Raw genomic sequence first — 20568 nt, 5'->3', positions numbered from 1 at the left:
TAGTGATTTACTGAACATTAGATTAAAAAGCTTTTTATCTATAGTGACTTTCTCAACATTACATTAAGAGGCATCAAAACAAAACAAAAATAATCCAGGGGCATGAAGAGACATCCATTTAATAGGTCGACAATACACACATTCAGTGGCAATAAACTGCTCAGTTTTTTTGTTGGGCTTTTCAGGTACACGCCAATAAAGGTCTTTAGGTCAACAAACAAGGGCATATTTCCAGGACAGTTTCTTTGGAAAGAAAATCCAATGCAGCAATGCTGTCTAAGCACATAGCAGGAAATATGAAAATTGATGTAAAAAAAGTACATATCGCAAGGTCTTTCTGTTTCTGTCCCTTTCTGTTTCATAAACCACACCAGTGTTTTAGCTCACAGGTTGCCTTGAAGTATGGTTTATGAATACTTTCATTTAATAAATTAATAAAGTAAGAAAACATAGAAAGCAGAAAATCACTGTACAACAATTTATTTCAAAGAACTTAAAAAAGAAACTCACTTGCCTTGGTAAAGAACACCTTCATTCCAATTTTGTTAAGCAGTTTATACACAATGTAACTAAAGCAAAGATTGAGTACATGTACCCAGAACAATACTTGGATCAATTAAATTGGATTCTTCGGTAACTTAAAAAAAAAAAAAGAATTGAACCGAAAACTTTAACAAAAATCAGCAGCAACCAAATTCAAAATCAGTTTTAGACAGAAGGGTGAATCACACGTTATTTTGCTTCTGTACGTCATCTCTTCTGATCTCTTGCCCACCCACATAGTTTGTGTCCTGTGTCTCCATCTCTTCAACTTCAGGGTCATTTTCTTCGCTCTGAGCTTCACTATCACTTTTCTCCGTTTCTCGTTCCGGCTCGATCTCAGGGACATACAGGTTATGCTTGACCTTTCGCAGTTCAGCCATGTTGAAACCCAGAAGAACCTTCGACTTCTGTCTCTGCATGGCCCTCATGCACTTTGTGCGCTTGGTTCCAAAGTGGCAGGCCACGTCTGACTTGTTAAGCAGTAGTTGACTGGCGAGGGCAGTTGTTTCAGTCTTGTTCAAATAAGGTTTTGTGTGAAAGTACTTTGTGAGAAATTCCCGTCTGTCCTCAAAGGACTGCTTCCACATGCCTGTGGGATCCAAGGCTAACTGCACAGAGGGATCTAACTGGACTTCTGGTGGAACAGAGGGAGAAGCAACAGCATGTTTTTCCCTTTCGAGCTTTTTTCTGGCTGCCCGAGCCTCCCGCTCACGCTTGTTTGCTTCCATAGCCTCCTTAACGGCCATCTCGAGCCTCATCTTCCTCTGAATTTCCACATCAGACTCATTCGGTTTGACAGGTTTTGCAACACTGGGTTTTGTGGCATTTGGCACAGTCTTTAAGCCCATCGGCATGGGCTGTGTTGGCTTAAGAAGCTGGTTGATTCCATTACTCTGAGTGCCTATACGTCCATGTGCATTTATGTGTAGTAGCCTCTCAGCATCAATTGTTGTCTTGGGGGCACACTTGCACCGCTGGAGGTGAACAGTGATCGCCTTTGTGGTAGTTTTGCCTGTGTACACGCCACCACAGTACACACACTTGTATGCTGGGGTCTTGAGAATGGCGTGGATGGTGGGAGTGATAAAGTGCTTTTCTCTGAGGTGTATGCGGTGGTCCTCTGCACTCATCAGTTCATCTGAGCAGAACGGACAGAGCTTGAAGTTTGTCTTTGTGGATGTTTGACACAATGGTTTTGTAGTACTCGGTGACATCTTCACAAAAATGAGGTCAAGGGAATTTGTCACTAATGCCAGATTCACTTCATGTTCGCCCATTATTTCTTTTGGGGCAGTTGTGTTGATGTCAAAATAAGGGAACAGCAGATTGCCACATTCATCTGAATAAAGTCTATATTCTCTTCTCACAAAATCACTGTTTTCCTTTTGCATAGGGCTGTGGTCCGACGTAATGTGCTCTATAAGGTGTTTGATAGAATAAAACATCCCTGGGCAATACAGGCAAGTCATTCCATGTTGCATATGCTCAAAAAGTCCCTTTTCGGAAAGTAGGACTTTGCACATCAAACACTTAACAGTTTTGTCAGGCATTTTCCTTAAGAATGGTGCCCTTGCAGCCAGACCTGTTTTTGACTTCAGTTTGTGAATCTCCATGTGAACATGGTAGACAGAAGATGGGAAAAGCTCCTTGCAGAAACGACAGGTTGTCCACTTTTTGGTTTTCCCAGATTCCAGTGATGTGCCAGATGGCTTGTTTGGCTGGGATGCAGAGTTGTTCTGGGATACTGGAACTGGCACTTTACTGACCACTGGTCCCTTACTTGAGTGAACAGATACGTTAACCTGCAGCGGGGCTAAAGTGTAGGTTGGCAGGCCGTTGACCTTGTTGCCCGTTGGAATGAGATGACTCAGCAGGGACTGGGATGTGAGCATCGTAGGCCTGGGAGCAGTTTGACTTTGGGCTATTGAAGCAGGCTGAGGTGCTGGACCTGAGAGGCCTTGTCTAGGAACACTCAGTGAGGCTCTCTGCTGGGAAATCAGCTGCTGCCTGACCGTCGGGGGTCCTGAAGCTCCAACAGCCATGGGCGCTTGCTTAATAGGCCCAACCGGCTGAAGGTGTGTGGGTGGACCGGTTGGCATTGCAGGCAGGACCGAGGGTACACTTCCAAGTGTAGACATAGGGTCATTGATGACTTTAGCAGGCTGTGCGCTGGGAAGGGTCACTGGAACATCAGGTAGAAGAAAACCCTTAGCCTCCGCACTGGCCAGCTGAACCAGGGCAGCAGCCTGAGCAGGGAGGAGCTGTGTGCCCCCCTGTCCATACATCAGTACGTTACTGCTATTGGATAACCCCTGCACAACTAGACCAGGTGGAGGTCCACCGCTCACTGGCAGCCGGTTGCTGGGTGATGCAACCACAGGGATGTTTGTCTGGACTGGATTGGTTGGAAATGGCTTTGGAGCAAGCGTTAGCTGGGCTTTTGGAGCAAGAGCAGGGTATGTTTTTTTGTGCTTAAATTTTTGCCAGATCAAGCCATGGATGTGGCCGTCTAGATCTTTGTGTTTCTCAGAGGTCAAAATGTGATAGACCAGATGTTCAGTGGTCTCAGCAGATGTACCACAGTTCTTACAGTAGAATTTATCAGGACCTCCCTCAGCTTTCTGCTCACTCTCCGTCTTCTGACCAGCATATTGCTGCCACAGACTAACGCAATGTCTGAAGAGAACATGTTTCTTTATGCAGTAAAGCAAGGAATCCTCATATGGACACTTCCTACAGATGTATTTATCAACAGCTGATGTGTTCTTCAATGCCGAGGCTCCAGACTCCAGCGGCTGGGGTTTGGGAAGGTCGAAATGAAATAAGGAAAAATGTCTCTTTAGGGCTCTGGGATGACCAATAAATGAACAGGCAGAACAAGCACCCAGGAGTGCCATTTTCTTGTCCTCTGGATGGTAGTACTTGATGTGGCCATGGAACTGATTCCAAGAGCGTGCAGAGAACTTACACAGGCTACAGCACAGTGCCTGAGTCCGATACCTCCACTGGATAGGGGAGATAAAAGGGGGACAGGTTTTAATGATAGGTTGGAATTTTTAAAGCATAACTCATTAGAATCAACACCTCCTGCCTCATTCTGCACGCCTTCACTTAACACAAAACATGTTATTTCTTATGCATACAAGATCTCAAAAAATCATGTGCTGACGCATAGACCAACAAATAAAATAACACCTGAACAATTATGCTATGCCTCAACCCCACAATTTCCCATTATCAGGTTATAAATGTTGAAATTACTTTTAGGCTTGTGCCAGAAATCTGAAAAGCCCTTTTAAGTGCCTAGTGAAAAGATTCTGACTAAGGCTGTGCAAGAGAAAGTCTGGAACTGCTGGGAATGACTACTCTAGTAAGGCACAGGTTTAATCCTTCACATGACCATCAGCATTATCAATTGAGCTTCACAACATTCAATAAAAAGTATGTACGGTATATTGTAATTAACTAATTGAACTATTCAACGTCCTCTGCTTTACAACCTAATCTGTGATTTACTTTTAGCTAAATTTAAACAGAATAACATTTTTGTATAGACCTCGTTAGTAGCCCACAGCTTTTCGTTTTTAGTGAACTATACATATTTAGCGTTACTTCATTAAGAAAGCTTCCACGTTTAATTTAGTCCCATTATGTTTTTCAAATAAATGTCTTTCCAGTAATCCTTTCCATATTGCTTCCCAGTGAAGTCTTTCTGCATTTGAACTGTTCTAATTTATCAGTTGTTAAACTAGCTTTGGATAGTTTCTGGATGATGGAAATATGGCGTCAGTTTAGTGCCAAAACTCCCACGCGCAATAAACGTCTATTCGAGCAACTTTCAGATTTTCACAAGCGTGAATTTCTCTGCGCACTTAATTTTAGCAACTGCGAGAGAGGAAATGTAACCACTGCGAGCACAGAGACTGACATACTTGGTCTGCTCGGTGCATCCCTAATTTTTTTCCTTTACTCCTATCAAAATGAAACTTTACACAATGAAAGTACCCATGAAAAGTACATTTTTTTGTATTACAAGTTTCTTTTGAAATGAATTTGAATATGCACATGAGCTCCACACTTATTGAATATGTCCATAGGCAGAAATCCCATTCATATGTATGACAAATACATCGGCCCAATCTTCATCCCATCATCCTACTGCCAATGGGAGATGGCAATGTTGCTTTTAGACTGGCCCCTAACCTGAAAACTGCCTGGCTTGCCAGGGGTATGGTGTTTCTTCCTATGCAATCAGGACATATTCAATAAGTGTGACGCTCATGTGCATATTCAAATAAATTTCAAAATAAACTTGTATAAAAAGATACTTTTTATGTATACTTTTACTATGTAAAGTTTTATTGTGTTTAGTAGGGATGCAAATTATCGATTAATTCATTAATCATTAGTTGATAATCTTATCGATCGACTTTCGATTAATTGATAAGCGGCGTTTTTCACCTGAGTTTCAGTGTTTCAATAGGGCCTTTACAAATATCAGCTAAATAGTTGAGTTATTATATTACATTACATTCTGATAATTCTATTCTATTCTATTCTATTATACATTCCTCAAGTAATTATGCATTAGGAAAAGAAAGCAGAAAAGTTTTTTTTATGGTATAACAAAATACATTCTTTAATTTAAAACAAAGAAATAAATGATGGACTGGCTCAGTTCTTGCATTTGAAACAGACATAAAAAAAAAAGAATAGAAGAAATTAAATAGAGAGCCAAACAGAATATTATTGAGCCTATAGATTATGAAGAAACTGCATCTAGGCTATTACAAGCTAACTAGCCAACACAACTCTCTGAAGTTTAACTCGCGCTCACGGTAGTGAGGGATAGAGTAGTTACATTCTTAATGGCAAGCCATCAGGCAAAGGTAAGCTAGCCCGCTAACGAGCTAGGTATATAATATCATTAAGCCTGAGTGAGCTAGTCCGCTATCAAGCTAAATAGCCAACTCAACTCTTACTTACTTACTTACTAACTCTCATGAGCCAAACTCACGGGCACACGTTAGCACGGGAGTAGACAGAGATATTCATATTCATAGCCAGGTGAGCTAGCCCGCTAACGAGCTAGGTAGCTAACTCTATGAAGTCTCAGTGAGCTAGCCCGCTAACGAACTAATAGCTAACCTCGCGGCAGTAAGCGAGAGAAGGTATAATACAGTGTAGCTGTGATTTTAGGTTGATCAGGTGAACTGGTGGTGCCATGCAGGACAGCAGCATGTGTTCAAATGATAACTGAGTGAGCTAGTGGAACTATTGTATTTCAATACCGCATTAAACAGAGAACATTTGACTTCTTTGCCTGAATTGACAATGTTGAAGTGGTCCCACACCGCACTTCTTTTCGCTCGCTTCATTTTGTTTTCAACCGGTCTCTCGCGCTAGCGCCCTCTAGCGATTAATCGTGATTAATACATTTTGATCGAGCAACCTCTTAATCGACAATTAATCTAAAGTCGATTAATCATTTGCATCCCTAGTGTTTAGAGCTGCAACGATTAGTCGACGAAAACGATTAGTCGATTGTGAAAAATGGTCGACGCGGATTTTTGTCGTCGACGCGTCATATAATATAAAAAAAAATAAATAAATCTTTTTTTTCTTTGCAGACGCTAACAGAGCTACCGGTACTTTTCATTCGGAATTGCATATAGGAAGTGCGAAATAGCTGCGAAAAGCGAATTATTTTGAGATGGCTCATGTTACCATGGAAACAATAAACAAAGCTTGGTTTAGCAGCTGCTGCATATCAGATATGGCTAACAGAAAAGTTGTCATTTTTCTCAATGATGGTCAATTATTAGTAGTTTAAGAAGTACTACTACAGTATTTCAAAGAGAACGGGCTGTGGGAGCATAAGAACAGTAAGTGTCTAGCAGCAATTATCACAGACATATATCTATAACTTATTGTAAGGTTTACTCTTAAATGTTTGAAAACAGAACGTCTCATGGAGGATGCTTGCTAACGCTATTTCAGTTATGTTAAGTGCAATGCGGTAAATCAGTGAATTATCAGAGTAGCCTGTATTTTCGTTTGTTCTGAATAGATAACCTCCTCCACTTAGCAATCTTCAAACAAAAGATTGTGGATTTTTTTTTTTTCATATGTTGAATTTGAATGTCACCTGCAGCTCAGTTATGTTGCACTTGCAGAGGCTTGATTGCTATTTTGAGTTCCTTTTAAAACTTTCTCTTTACTTTTAAAACTTTATTTGCACTTTCTCTTTACTTTTATAAGCATATTTGCACTCTTAATTTGTATTACTATTTCATGTATTTATTATGATGATTACATTTGTATTAACTTGTTACTCAAATACATTTGAAATTCAAATTCCAACATTTTGAATCATTTTTTAAATTTATGGAAATAATCGTTAGATTAGTCGATTAATCGAAAAAAAAGTCGATAGATTAATCGATTACCAAAATAATCGTTAGTTGCAGCCCTAATTGTGTTAGGAGTAAAGGAAAAAATTAAGCCTATTGGGTGTATTTTGGGCATATTCGATTAGTGTATAGCTCATTTGCATATTTAAACATATTTTCAAAGAAACTTGTAATACAATTTTTTTTTAATTGTCATGGGTACTTTCATTGTGTAAAGTTTTATTTTGATAGGAGTAAAGGAAAAAATTACATTTTTGAGGTGTATTTTTGCCATGCATTATTAGCACACATCTCAGATTGATGAGAATTAAACATATTTCCTCAAGTAGGATTTCTTAGGACTTTTAGTATGTTGTTCTGGACACCTCATAGAAATGATCTACGCTGAAAAAAATTATTTTACAATTAATTCTATTTTTGGCTCCAAAATGGGCTATTTTGCCTGGACTTTACAGTTACTTCGTCATTAAATATCAGTTTTCACCTACATATATGCAGCTACTGAAGTGAGTGACCTGACCAAAGACATAGAATACGTATTGCTTTATTCTATGGACGTGACAACTCTGTCAAAGCCTTAACGATCAGGACCAATCAGAGAAGAGCCCACAGACCAAGTATGTCAGTTACATTTCCTCTCTGGCAGCTGCTAAAATGAAGTGCGCAGAAGAAATTCACGCTTGCGAAAATCTGAAAGTTGCTTGAATAGACGTTTATTGCGCATTTGAGTTTTGGCACTAAACTGACGCCATTTTTCCATCATCCAGAAACTATCCAAAGCTAGTTTAACAACTGATGAATTAGAACAGTTCAAATGTAGAAAGACTTCACTGGGAAGCTAATAACTTCCTATGAATCTCACTGCTGAGATATCTGTAGGGGTGTAAATGTCTCATGAAAAAGACGATCCGATTCATGCTCCATTATGATACAAAAAAAGATGCATGTTGATAAAACGATTCAATACGGTTCAATGCAGTTCAATAATTGAAAACACTGAGTTGTGAGGAAACAATGGACCTCATTTTCAAACATTTTCCTAAGTGTCTTATTACATATTTTCTTACCAACCTCGGAAGACCAACCTCAGAAATGATCTCTATCGGATTCATGAACGGCTGGAAATGTGTTGTTAATTGAACGTGCTTTCTCATGCACCGTGCATACAGAAACGCCCTGCCAGCTCCTTATAAGGGCATGCTATTTCAACGTGTGCACACTCCACAGGCAACGTGAAAGCAACTTCAGAGACTGCTCAAAATAATGTCAAAACAAGCACCGGTAAACCCAGACCTATTTTCACCGGGGCAGAGGTGGAGGTACTGTTGCAGAATGTAGATGTGTCCATTCTATTCCACTATGGCTATATCCACACGATTGAGTTTAGTGCTTATTTATTTATTCACTGCTATTAGCAGTGTTCATATATTGCTTTTGTTTATGTTGGAAAACGATTATTTATCAACAACCATTTATCTTCCTTGGCTGAAGTAGCTGGCATAGCATTGGCCGTTGAAATGAATAGGGTAGCTAGCATAGCATTGGCCATTGGTAAAGCGTAGCTAGCATAGCATTGGCCATTGAATTGAATAGCGTAGCTAGCATAGCATTGGCCATTGACATGAATGGGAGTTGTAATCACTCATTCTCTCCAGGATACTATTCGGCGACACTCGCTAAGCGGTTTAGCGAGCTAAACTCCAGGCTAAAAAAAGACAACACCGCTTTAGCGGATTCGGCGAAGCAACTTTTGCTCAATTTCCATGGTAATTAATCGCTTAGCCCTAGCCTGCTCCAGGACAGGCTAAGCAAAGTTTAGCTGGCTAAACTTGCCACACCCACGCCAAAAGGAGGGATCCCATTGACAAGGTTAATAGTTTGATTAGCGTAGGAAGAGTTCTTTGCGATCGCCAAGAAAATCCATTTTTCCATCATGATGAGTTCTTGTATGAGTGCTACCGATCCACCAGACAAGGAATAATTAATTTAAAAGACCTTCTCGAGTCATTTATTGCATACACCACCGTCGAACATTGAATGTCTTCTATTTTTGTAATGTCGGCGATGCGGAGAAAAAAGCACTCATAATTATATGACATTGGTACAGTTGATAAACCAGAAATAACTTTCATGCTCAGCCTGAGACGTGATTTTTAGTTTGCACATGAATACTAACGTTTTCTTTGATCCCAGGAAATTTGAGCACATAACCCATCACCATTACGGAGATTTGGCTAAAGTTGTTTTACCTACTTTAACTTACATCATTGCAAACGTTTAGTTTTGCAAACGTGTCTAGTTTTTGTGCAGTGGTGGATGGTGGATGGTAAGGTGGTTGAATGATAAGAAGAAAGAAAGAAACACAATTTATTTGCATTGCTTCAATTTATTGAATTTCTTATTAATACATTTTCATTTAGTCATTTAGCAGACGGTTTTATTCAAAGCGATTTAAAACTACAATTCTAACGAAGGTGGAGGGAATCGAACCGGCGATTAACTGCATGCAAGCCCTACGCTCTGCCCAAAGTTGCATGTTCGGGTCAAGAAAAGATATCACTACTTACACAGCCTATGGACAGTTTCTTTAATGCTGTTGCAGTCGCAACAGTGATGAATTTTGACATGATTATGGTCTTGAATTCTTCATAAGGCGTTTATGGTCATATCCCGCCTTAGCGGAGAAAAAAATGAGTCTTTTTCTTTGAGTTTAGACCATTGTACCTTTCAAAAAAAATCATGGTTTTGGGGATCGACCTTTCTTGCCTTTTGAAGCAAGACGTGCACGCGCAATTTAGCTGACGAGATAAATTAACTTGAGGTTAAAATAAATTAGCACCCGTCGCCAGACCGGCTTGGCCTGTTCTCATTTAGCGAGCTAGTTTATCTCCAGTTGCGAGCTAAATTAATTATCTTAGCTTCAGTTGTACGCCGAACAGGGCCCAGGTCTTGGCGTTATTTTTGAGAACACAGCCTGATTGGTTTATGCTATGCGGGCTTTGGCCAATGACAGGCTGTCATTGTTCTGACTGAGATCAAATGCAACAGCGAGTGGTTTGTGTTTTGGGTAGCGTTCTATTCTATCATGCGTTCTATTGATGCGTTCTATTTTGTTCTGTACTTGTCCACAAGCATCACCTTTTTCTTCCCTCTGCCATGGTATCCTTCTGTGAGATCATCCCATTCAGTGTCATTGAAGGCTATTTCCACTGGATCATCTTCCTGCAGCTCCTACCAAAGAAACACAAAATTGCATTTATTTTCAACAGCCCAAACACACAAAATATACCATACATCAGAAGTATGTTATACCTTTTGAGTAGTGTTCCTTTTGTCAGCAATTTCTTATTAGGTTTCCTCTGTAAGGATCATTACACCACTCTAGCGCCACCAACAGGTCAACGTTGGACTTTTGTAACACACGCAACTTTTGAACCGTATGACCGATTTGCAAAAATGAGGTACCATTGGATTCTCTGGATCAAGACGAATTAAACCCAAATTTCCGGTTATAAAGATTTTCCGCTATTTCCGGTTTTATCAAAAACCTTTGAAAGCCTACTCCTCCTACAATTTTTGGCAAATCTTCTTCAAAATCACCAGAGATGATCTTCAGACCTAGCCTCACAAAAGTTATCGAACAGAATTTTGATCCTCACAACCGTTTGTCCGGTACAGCCACTCAAATTTAGCAGAAAAGTCGCCAAACAGGAAGTGAAGTCATATCTTGGCAAATCTTTGAGAAATCAACACCAAACTGGTATGTCACTTGGAAGACACTACAACATGTTCCCATGTGCAAAAGCAACTTCATATCTTCAAAAATTATTGATATAAAGCAAATTGGATACATTGTTAACGCTAAAATAATGCTTTACACATCCGCAGGTCAAAAAGTGATACTCTGATTCAATCACAAGTTCATATGAAGAAACTTGAGAATGTTTAGTACACAAATCTGAAAGAAAGTTGACTAAGATGAAAAGTAGATTTTTGGTGAATATTTGAAACACGCATGCTTGGCCACTTGCTAGGGTGGTTCTCTATAGAATGTCTCTCGGTCTCCTCATCCGCGCGGCACACACATTCTCACAGACACACAGCTTGGTGTCACGCACATACATTCTAACAGACACACAGGGTAAGCGCACACACACAACCTCCACTCAGTCTAAACTTCAAGACAAAAGCATTGTAAATGTTGGATTTGAAATTTAATATCCCATTGGCAAGTCTGCAGCATGGATTTTTCTTTAAAGTGACAAATTGTCACAAAATAACATTTTTCCCTGGTTCGCAATGTTTGGAGGAGGAAACCGCCATTGCTGCTTGCAGCTATATTTTAGTCTTAGTCCTATGTCAAACGCCTCCACTGTAGGTATCTGTAAGGTCATTTCTTTTGGATACCTCCAATCCTACGAGTGGGGAGATTTGCCTATAAGGGCTTTGGGAATACAACCATCTCTCAGATGCGGCTTTAGATATGATGGTCATGATCTTGAAAAGTGTACTTCTTAAGGCCTAGGAAAAAAAATGTTGTGTTTACTGTTTCCTGACCGACCCTTAAAAACAACTGCCGACCCTAGACTTTTTTTGGGGTCGGCCGCGTTTCCCTGTCGATCTCCCCCAAAAAAATATAAAAAAATTATTAATTTTCATTTTCTAACTGTTTTCTTACTTCGGAAGACCATAGTCAGAAAATAGCTCTGAACACAGCTGAAGTGTTCTCAGGAGGATTCTTAAATTGAACTTGAAATTGAATAAGGTGCCAGATTTCTAGAGACCTCCAGGCGAAAAACACATCGTTAACAGCCCTGTATCCAGGTTTGCCCAAACAGTAGATGCTGCGTGTGCTTTCTATTACTGTGTATGCATGGCAAGTGTGAGAGCGCCGAAGTTAAGTAGTGGCCGCGAGCGGTATTGCAGACAGATAGAGATTTCAAATTGGATATTAAGATGAAAATCTGACACATAGTTTCAGCGTTAAACTAATGAAATAATTGCTGTCTGTGGTTCTATATGGGCTGTGGAAATAATTTAGAAAAATTATAGTTTGAGATGGATTGATAATTGATATAATTGAGAACCCCTGGTTAAATGTGTTCTTGGTCACATCAATTTGAAAGCTGGAACAAAGTGTTTGATTTAATTCAATTACAACTAGGCCCAATACAAACATAAGCTGTAAGTGCAGTTTGGAGTCTGGACAGTCTTTTTCTCTCAACGCCTAAATAGGTAGATGTTGCCTTCACCAAGGCAAAGGTCGGTGATCCTGGGCCTAAAAAGTTTGGGGACTACTGCTTTAGAGGCTCAACAGAATTTTGTTCTTTGTGAGATTTGTGAATGCCTGATGGAATGGAATTAATGAGTTGTGAAATAACTTTTGGATACTTGAACTTTTGAAAAATAATTCCAAAAAAAAACTGGAAAACTTTACTCTGACTCTGAGCTTGTGGCCATACCCACGGATAGACAGTTACCGGGGGGCTCGGTCCGTCACAATTGTTTAAAAAAAAAAAAAATAATAATAATTTAAAAAAAAAGATAACCTACTACCTACTAGTGATGCGCGGGTTACCCAATTACCCGCGGGCACCCGCGGGCACCCGCGGGCCGGGTGGGTTGGGTAGCAGTTTTCTCTAAGTATCGCGGGTTCGGGTGGGGCGGGTCAAAATAGTCAAAACCCGCAACCCGGAACTTCCAGCGAGCGTGCGTTCAGTTCGTTGGAAGCGCGCAGAAATAGGCTAAACCCAGACACCGTTGATGCCATCCTATTTCTCCACAGTGCTTCCAAACAGCTGACATAAAACAGTGGACCAGTAGTTCTATGTAGCCTATCATTTTTTTGAGTTTTTATTTTGTAGAAACCTAGTGGGCTACTTGTTATTAAGCGGCTGCTCCACTTTTCTTTAGACAAAATTGCACTAAAAAGTCGTTGTCATAGCCTATTATGGTTACATTGCGTTGATGTTAGTTTATTTATTTGTTTATTTTATTTTGTAGGAACCTTGTAGTCAGGTGAACTATTGAGTATGCTACTTGATATGAAGTGGCTGTTCCACTTTTGTTTTAGACAAAATTGCGCTAAAGGCCGAATTATGCTCTGTTTTAGACGTAACACGTAAGCACGTAATTTACACAAGGAACTTGTTTTAGACAAGTTTTGATTTAAGGTTCGTTTTAGACGCCGAGCCGTGTTGCAAGGCTTGTGAGCCGTGTTGCGTGTTGCAAAGCAAATTGACGCCAGAACTGTAGATTTATTTTTGAGTTAAGTAAGCCTATTTATTGCAGCAGGACAAAGGAAAAAAACTTACCGGAGCATGAAAGTGTAGTGGGCGAAAGGCTTGATGTTATGAATACATGTGTTACACAAAATACAAATGTTGGCAATTCAGTACCAGTGGCGAAAAAGACAGCACATGACGCAAAAGTTTGTTTATTGACATCTTTTAATGACTGCGACAGGCTTTAAAACGATGTGTTTATGAGTTACATTATTCAAAGATGAGGTGGTAAACGGCGAGAGAATCTCATCATGTTGTCAATGCTTGTAACTACAATGGTGCTGGCCACAAGGTAACGGCAGGTTACTGTTAACTTTTGTATATGAGCAGACCGGGCTCATTCTATCAAACTCGCTGGTGCAATTGATGGATTCACGTCAATATGAACTCAATGAAAGATATCGCCATGACTCACAAGTGGCGGAAAATGAATATGAAAGTACCTTTGTTCGTGAATGACCACATTCTCTCCACACAATCGCGGGTGAGAGTGGGATATTCGCGGTAATTTGAGCGTCCTTATAAGTGTTTAAAGAGGATTTGTAAAGGAGTTCATGTCTTCGGACCTCTTCTGTTATGTTTGTTCCTAATCAATAAGAAAAGGCTTGTGAGACGGTCTGCAGGGTATTCATGATTTAAAAAAAATATCTGGGTCTAAAAAAGACTGTATGCTATTAACCCGGAAACGTGAGACTCTGTGAAAGGTTGTGGTAGCCGGCCAATCACAGCCTTTGCGAGCTGTGTAGGGCCGTAGTGTTTTAGTCGCATAGTCAGGAATTTTGGGCGACGCACTTAAGCACGTAAGGGGGGGTATTTTACCGCGCAAGGGGGGGTTGTGTATCTTACGTGCTTACGCGTCACGTCTAAAACAGAGCATAATTCGGCCTTAAGAGTCTAGTTAATCAGATTGTCATATATCTGGGCTACATTGCCTTTGATAGTTTTGCCAGTTAGTGCGTGTGCATTGCCTGCGCTATGTGTCTGTTTGTGGGAACATCATAGACAGACATATCTATGTCTTCCACGCATTTGTTAACAGTTCTTCAATAAATAATTGCGTAAAGCTGTCGTTGTTGTTGTTGTTTGATGTAGACCTGCCGTTGACGTTTCACAATAATGCGAATTTAGCGCAAATCCTTCTCATTTAGTTATGTGTTAAATTAGGCATAACCCTCAGCCCCAAGCTTTTTATTTTATTTGTTGTTATTATTATTTTAATTTTTTTGCGGGTCAAATTGGTGGGCGGGCCGCTTCAGACTTCCCCACGGGTCGGGCGGGGCGGTTTGGAAAATTTCTTGGGGCGGGTTGGGGCGGGTGTTAAAATAACGCCCTCTCGCGCATCACTACTTCCTACCCTAATTTTTTCAGGGCTGAAACAGGAAACACAATTTTTTTTTTCCTAGGCCTAACATGGACTTTACATAGAAATCCATGTAATTTATCAACAAAATGTTTATAAACACAAATGTTCGTCTGAGGGATATAATATTATTTTCATCATGTTTGTTGAATTGCCAATCAGAGTGATTGATCACCAACTGGCTTCCCTGCCAATGCAGCATGCTCAATCTTCTGAATAGCCAGACAGGGGTCCAACTAGTGCCAACGATGTGGAACAAGGGTCACTGATGCTCACCAGTCTGTGGTGTGTCATGGGTCAAACAGCTGGTAGGTTAATGGTTGGTGTAGACGTGATATGGGTTTGAATCCGTTTCAGATTAGCATATTTAGTAGTAGTTTTTTAATAGTTAACGACATTACCACTACTTTGGAGGAAATTTGAGTTTAGTATTGGTGGAAATGATTAGCATAGTTTCCCAACTACTAACTGCACTGTATATAAACCACATAACAGCGTTTTATGTAATTGTATTACATTTTTAAAAACCTATGCATTAACCACACTCATGTTTTAACCATGGTTTATTCAACATTATGTCATTGTGTCATGTTAAAACTAAATTACACACACAAACACACGAGAGAGAGAGAAACTGTCAGCAAGATTTACCGGAGGTTATGTTGTGAATAAAGCACAACAAAGTATAGCGTATTGTTGAGGTTACGGTCACTTAATGAACACAAGCAAAATGTCAGATGAATTATAGGCTTTAATAATGATTGTGATTAAGGTATGTCAGATCATAATGGTAAAATTAATGAATTACACGTTTTTTCATCATTTAATTAATCATAGTGTGTTGGTATATTAATTTTTAAAGTCATTACAGCAGCATGAAACAGGCGTCAAGCAATTCCTGTTTTTTTTACTTTTTTCTTAGGTGTACATTGTCCATTTACTTCAATTCCCCTATTCGTGTGAACGTCTTTCTTTGTGTACAAATCTTGCAGGTGTGGTAGTGTGATATAAAAGTGCAATGGTGTATGCATTATCTTAATGGTGTATGCATTATCTCAATGGCGTGTGCATTATCTCAATGGCGTATGCATTATCTCAATGCTGTGTGCATTATCTCAATGACGTGTGCATTATATCAATGGCGTGTGCATTATCTCAATGCTGTGTGCATTATCTCAATGACGTGTGCATTATATCAATGGCGTGTGCATTATCTCAATGGCGTATGCATTATCTCAAAGGCATGCATTATCTTAATGGTGCATGCATTATCTCAATGGTGTATGCATTATCTCAATGGGGTGTGCATTATCTCAATGGCGTATGCATTATCTCAAAGGCGTATGCATTATCTCAATGGCGTATGCATTATCTCAATGGCGTATGCATTATCTCAATGGCGTATGCATTATCTCAATGGCGTATGCATTATCTCAATGGCGTATACATTATCTCAATGGTGTGTGCATTATCTCAATGGCGTGACATAAATGTAGTATATTGAAGTCAAGGACAGTGTAAACATAAAAATTGTAGTTCCAAAAACATGTTGTTTAGCTTGACACGGATGCCATGACGCCATTAACCGTAAATCAAGTATTAGACTACAAGAGTATACATTACAGTGAAAAACACATCTTACCTGGGAAAAGACCTGACATTGCTCAAGTCCAAATTCACTTAAGAAACTCTTCACATTCTTTCTTGATCTTCTGATTTTGTCCAAGCCTGAAACAGGAACTTGATACATTTCTTGCACCTGAAAAGACAAATATTTTCATGTGTTTAAAAAATAAACACAAAACAAAGACAAGAAAAAAGCAAACAAAGACAAAAACTTTAAGTCTTATGTTCACATTACCCCATCCTAGGGCTGGGCCGTAAGACCACAAATTGTTAACTCGATTTTTTTGTGTGTGATGGATGATAATATATTATTTTTTTACTGTTCCCTAGTGCCTAGGGCCATATGTGACATATCGTCGAGCCCTAGGCTACAGATACAAGTTTTAGTATTAACAACCAGCAATACCAACAACAGTCAGTAAGTGCAAATAGCACGCTATCTGCCTACAATAAACACAGTGCTATTAGGCTATATCACATGAAACACTGTAAACCATCATGAAGATCATAAAGATGGTTTCAGTATTGATGTTCACTGTATTGTTCAATCTTTACATAGGCTACAAGATATTACAAGATTACAATAAGGCCTACTGTATATTTAAATAAAATGTTATCCAATAAGATGTCATCCAAAATGTTTTCTAGATCGCCCAGACTTGGCAATTTACCAGATTATTCAGACAAATACACAGTAGAAGGCTCAAGTTGAGTATGAATTATGAGCGGCATTACTTTTCTCAACGGTTTCTGGCTAATTTGACCATGAGGAACAAAAGTAGGTGCCGTTGTTTACTGTAACCCGAGCGAACATCAAAATTTTGCCACGCATTTTTAGCACGCGTCCAGCGCATCTGTAGCAAGGTCGTAGACACTTGAATTTGGTCTCAAAATGACCAGAATATGCATGTTTAAGTATGCACTATTAAGGTTTCTAAGCTCTAATACAGGCAAAAATCTCTACTCATTTCTGAGTGGTGCTATTTATAGCCATTCATGAACAAATTTTAGCCTACACAATTTTGTCCCACACCAACAAAGCCATGTCTAAGCAATTATTAAGAGATAATGTACATTACATACATTTAGCATGGAATAGCTATCACATTATGGAGTATCTATGTGCTTCTCCACTAACCTATATTTTCAGTGTAGCCATGGGCCATGGACAATAACTTATTATGTGATGGACAAATACAGGATTTGGTTATTGGACTAGACTAGTGGACAGAGCACAAGTTACTTGCATTAGAGTACCTGCAGAATAAGCCTAGCACTCACAAATATGTATCAACAATGTACTGAATACACATGTCTGCAATGTGTACAAAACCCACTGCATGGTAAAAGTTATAGGCTAGCAGCTACATAACTTTCCACAACATTTCAGATTCGATGAAATGGCAAGAACACATGAATGACAAACCAAAGAAAAGGCTTTTTTTACAATCCATGTGTAATTACAAATGTATTCACACACAAAACTTTCGAATTTATCTTGAAGGGGCAGATTTGCTTTCACCAACTCACACTACCCTCGCTTACACAGGGATAAAGTCGCATATTGTCCGGGTGGGCAAGGCCTAAGTTCACCAGTAAGCTAGTAGGCAATACAGTACGGTAGACTAGTGCAAATACAGGGTAGCACCTACACTTCAAAGTTGCGTATGCTGATAACTCCAGTCGTGGTATCTCGTCAAGACACGTGGTATACATGTCAAGACACGCGATTGTTACTATGTTAAAATTAGCTTTGATACAATGCCGCAACTTTCATATCTGCCCTTGTTTCAGAGACCATTTTTTTTTTTTTTTTTTTACCTCATCCAGTTTACGGAATTTACAGATGAAGACTGTTGATTCGCAAAAGAGTCCTATCTTGTAATCAGAAGTATTTCAGATGCAATAAACGCGATGCTGCTATACAGAGACGTCGATAACAGGACCGTTCATCTCCCAAATTATCTGGATGGTTCACGCTGAAGTCATCTTACTTTCTTGATACTGGTTGAATGATAAGTGAATGTAGCATGTGCGCCTAAACCAGTTTGAAATGGTTACAATCTTGATACTGCATCGAAAACTCCAGGAGACCCATCATTAAACTCCCACAAATATCGTCACTACACTCGTAGCTAGCTAGCTCTTTTAACAGGATATGAAGAATGTTCTTTATTTACAACGTTAACATACAGAGCTAACAGTTAGCTGTTACAACCATACATAGCATACAAGGGTCCTTCATGAATGCATGCTATCAACGGCTAGCTACAAATATTCGGCCATTATTTAAAACGCTAACCATTACCTTAACGCGAGTCTTGGAAGGAGCTCCCGCTTTTTCGTAATTGTAAGTATATCCGCCAGTCAGCACACAAGCTGCACAAAAGTGAGCGTAGGTGCCAGTATAGAGCTGCACTCCCCACAGTACTTGGCTGGCTCAAATGTATGCTAACAATGATATCAGGAAATTGCACCTAAATGTAGATGCATTATGTTCGTCCCTGTAGCTAAATTTTACACACAATCATCTTCGGTAGAAGAGAAAATGGCGTTTACCTTCAAAGGAAATGACGTCCGTCATTCAATTTACATAATATTGAACTAGCCAATGAAATTAGGGAATGGAAACTTTTGTAACTTCTAAAATTTCAGGTGAGTAGTGAATAGAGGTGATATACATACCAACAAAATAGTGTTGATCATTATTGTAACATGACATTCAAAAGTTTTGGAAAAGCTTTAAGGGAAATTAGGCTAGTCCTTTCCCTTGGATAGCCCAGGTTGCTAGGCAACAAGATCCAATGGGTGGGACTGAATGGATTTTGTAGTGACATCATCTCACCCCATAGTTTTACAGCCAATAGGTATGGCGCAAGAAAAGTTAAAGGTACAGTTGCAATTCTAATCCAATCCACCCTTCCCTTCCGTAATCCTGAATATGCTGATTGGCTAGAAAAGTATATATCTCAGTCCAAGTAACTTTCTTTGTTTCCTACTTACAGAACCAAGAATGTTTACTTAAGAATAGAATAGACTTTATTTGTCATTGTGCATTGGATACACAACGAAATTTGTTAGGTTACGAATTCACCTGTATTTTTTAGCGCCCACACAGAATGCCGAATGGATCATCCTACATTAGAACAGCTAACAGTTTTAAATACGGATTACCTGAACAAAAACATTGTCAGCAATCAGTAATTACACAGGTTGATATAATTCAGGTCTGAGTGAACACATCCATTAGCTAGAAATAGCCCACAACCGTAATACACCAATTGGCAGTTGGCATTCGACCAGGGTTAAACCCATGATGAGTTTTTAGTATAGTCTCTTTCACACATGAAAGCTATGACATTGTTGGGTAAAAACAACACCAGTTGTTTTCATTCCCACTTAGCTGTCGTCCATGGTAAATTGACTGAATATTCGTTCCCTCCTATTACCAACAGGGGCAGTGTGTCCAATTTAGCAAGTCGGGCCGTTGCCCCGGGCCTCGGCCACCAGGGGGCCTCGTCGTATTCACGATTTTCTTTTGTGGTTTTGTTAAATAATTAAAATAAATCACTTTCACTTTCACTAAATTCACAAGGAACAAATTATTCCAGGTCACGTGCATTTCTGTCACGGACAATTTTTCGCGGGGTGACGTGTCGATGAATCGATTTCTAAAAGTGAGAAAAGAAAGAGAAAAAGGGAGGATGAGAAGTTCAGGGAGAAATTACCTAAGTTAACACACTTCCAATCAAGGAATTCGTCTGTGGAAGTGGAAGACATTTCTGATAATCTTTCGAGTTCATCTGATAATATTTCAAATGCTGCTGAGCCAAGTTTAGCGAATGCTAGCAGCAGCAGACAAACAGCTTGTAGTAGCACCAACTAGCCCTGCCTGCTTTGCGTTTACAAACGGAAAGAGAAAAAGGGAGGATGAGAAGTTGAGGGAGAAATTACCTAAGGTAACACATGTCCAATCAAGGAATTCGTCCTTGAAAGTGGAAGACATTTCTGATAATCTTTCAAGTTCATCTGATAATGTTTCAAATGCTGCCGAGCCAAGTTTAGCGAATGCTAGCAGCAGCAGACAAACAGCTTGTAGTAGCACCAACTAGCCCTGCCTGCTTTGCTTTTACAAACGGTGATTACTAGGCAAGGTTACTGCAAAGCCTGAAAAGTAAAATTTCTCAGAATCAGCTCACCGATATGGAGGACCAAACCTGCCATATTTACAAATGAATGAATGAATAAATAAATGTCCACATCCATGCATTAAGACATAATAAGTGAATACATGTATTAATTAATGCTCAATTGTCAATCAATAGTTACCTATCATTTACAT

General features: G+C 39.5%; 1 protein-coding gene across 1 annotated transcript; it reads right to left on the bottom strand.

Annotated features, from left to right (window-relative positions):
* Positions 1-195: 195 nt before the first annotated feature.
* Positions 196-18633, bottom strand: adnp2b (ADNP homeobox 2b). Its single transcript, XM_080837773.1, has 4 exons — positions 18535-18633; positions 16243-16359; positions 10095-10187; positions 196-3548 (listed from the first exon to the last, which is right to left on the bottom strand). The coding sequence occupies exons 2-4, from the start codon at positions 16348-16350 to the stop codon at positions 726-728; spliced, it is 3024 nt and encodes a 1007-aa protein (XP_080693899.1). The 5' UTR covers positions 16351-16359; positions 18535-18633; the 3' UTR covers positions 196-725.
* Positions 18634-20568: the final 1935 nt, after the last annotated feature.

Source organism: Sprattus sprattus (assembly GCF_963457725.1).
Source record: "Sprattus sprattus genome assembly, chromosome: 4".
Lineage (NCBI taxonomy): Eukaryota > Metazoa > Chordata > Actinopteri > Clupeiformes > Clupeidae > Sprattus > Sprattus sprattus.
Note: the sequence above shows the minus strand (reverse complement) of the source record. Positions and strands in the feature narration are given on the sequence as shown.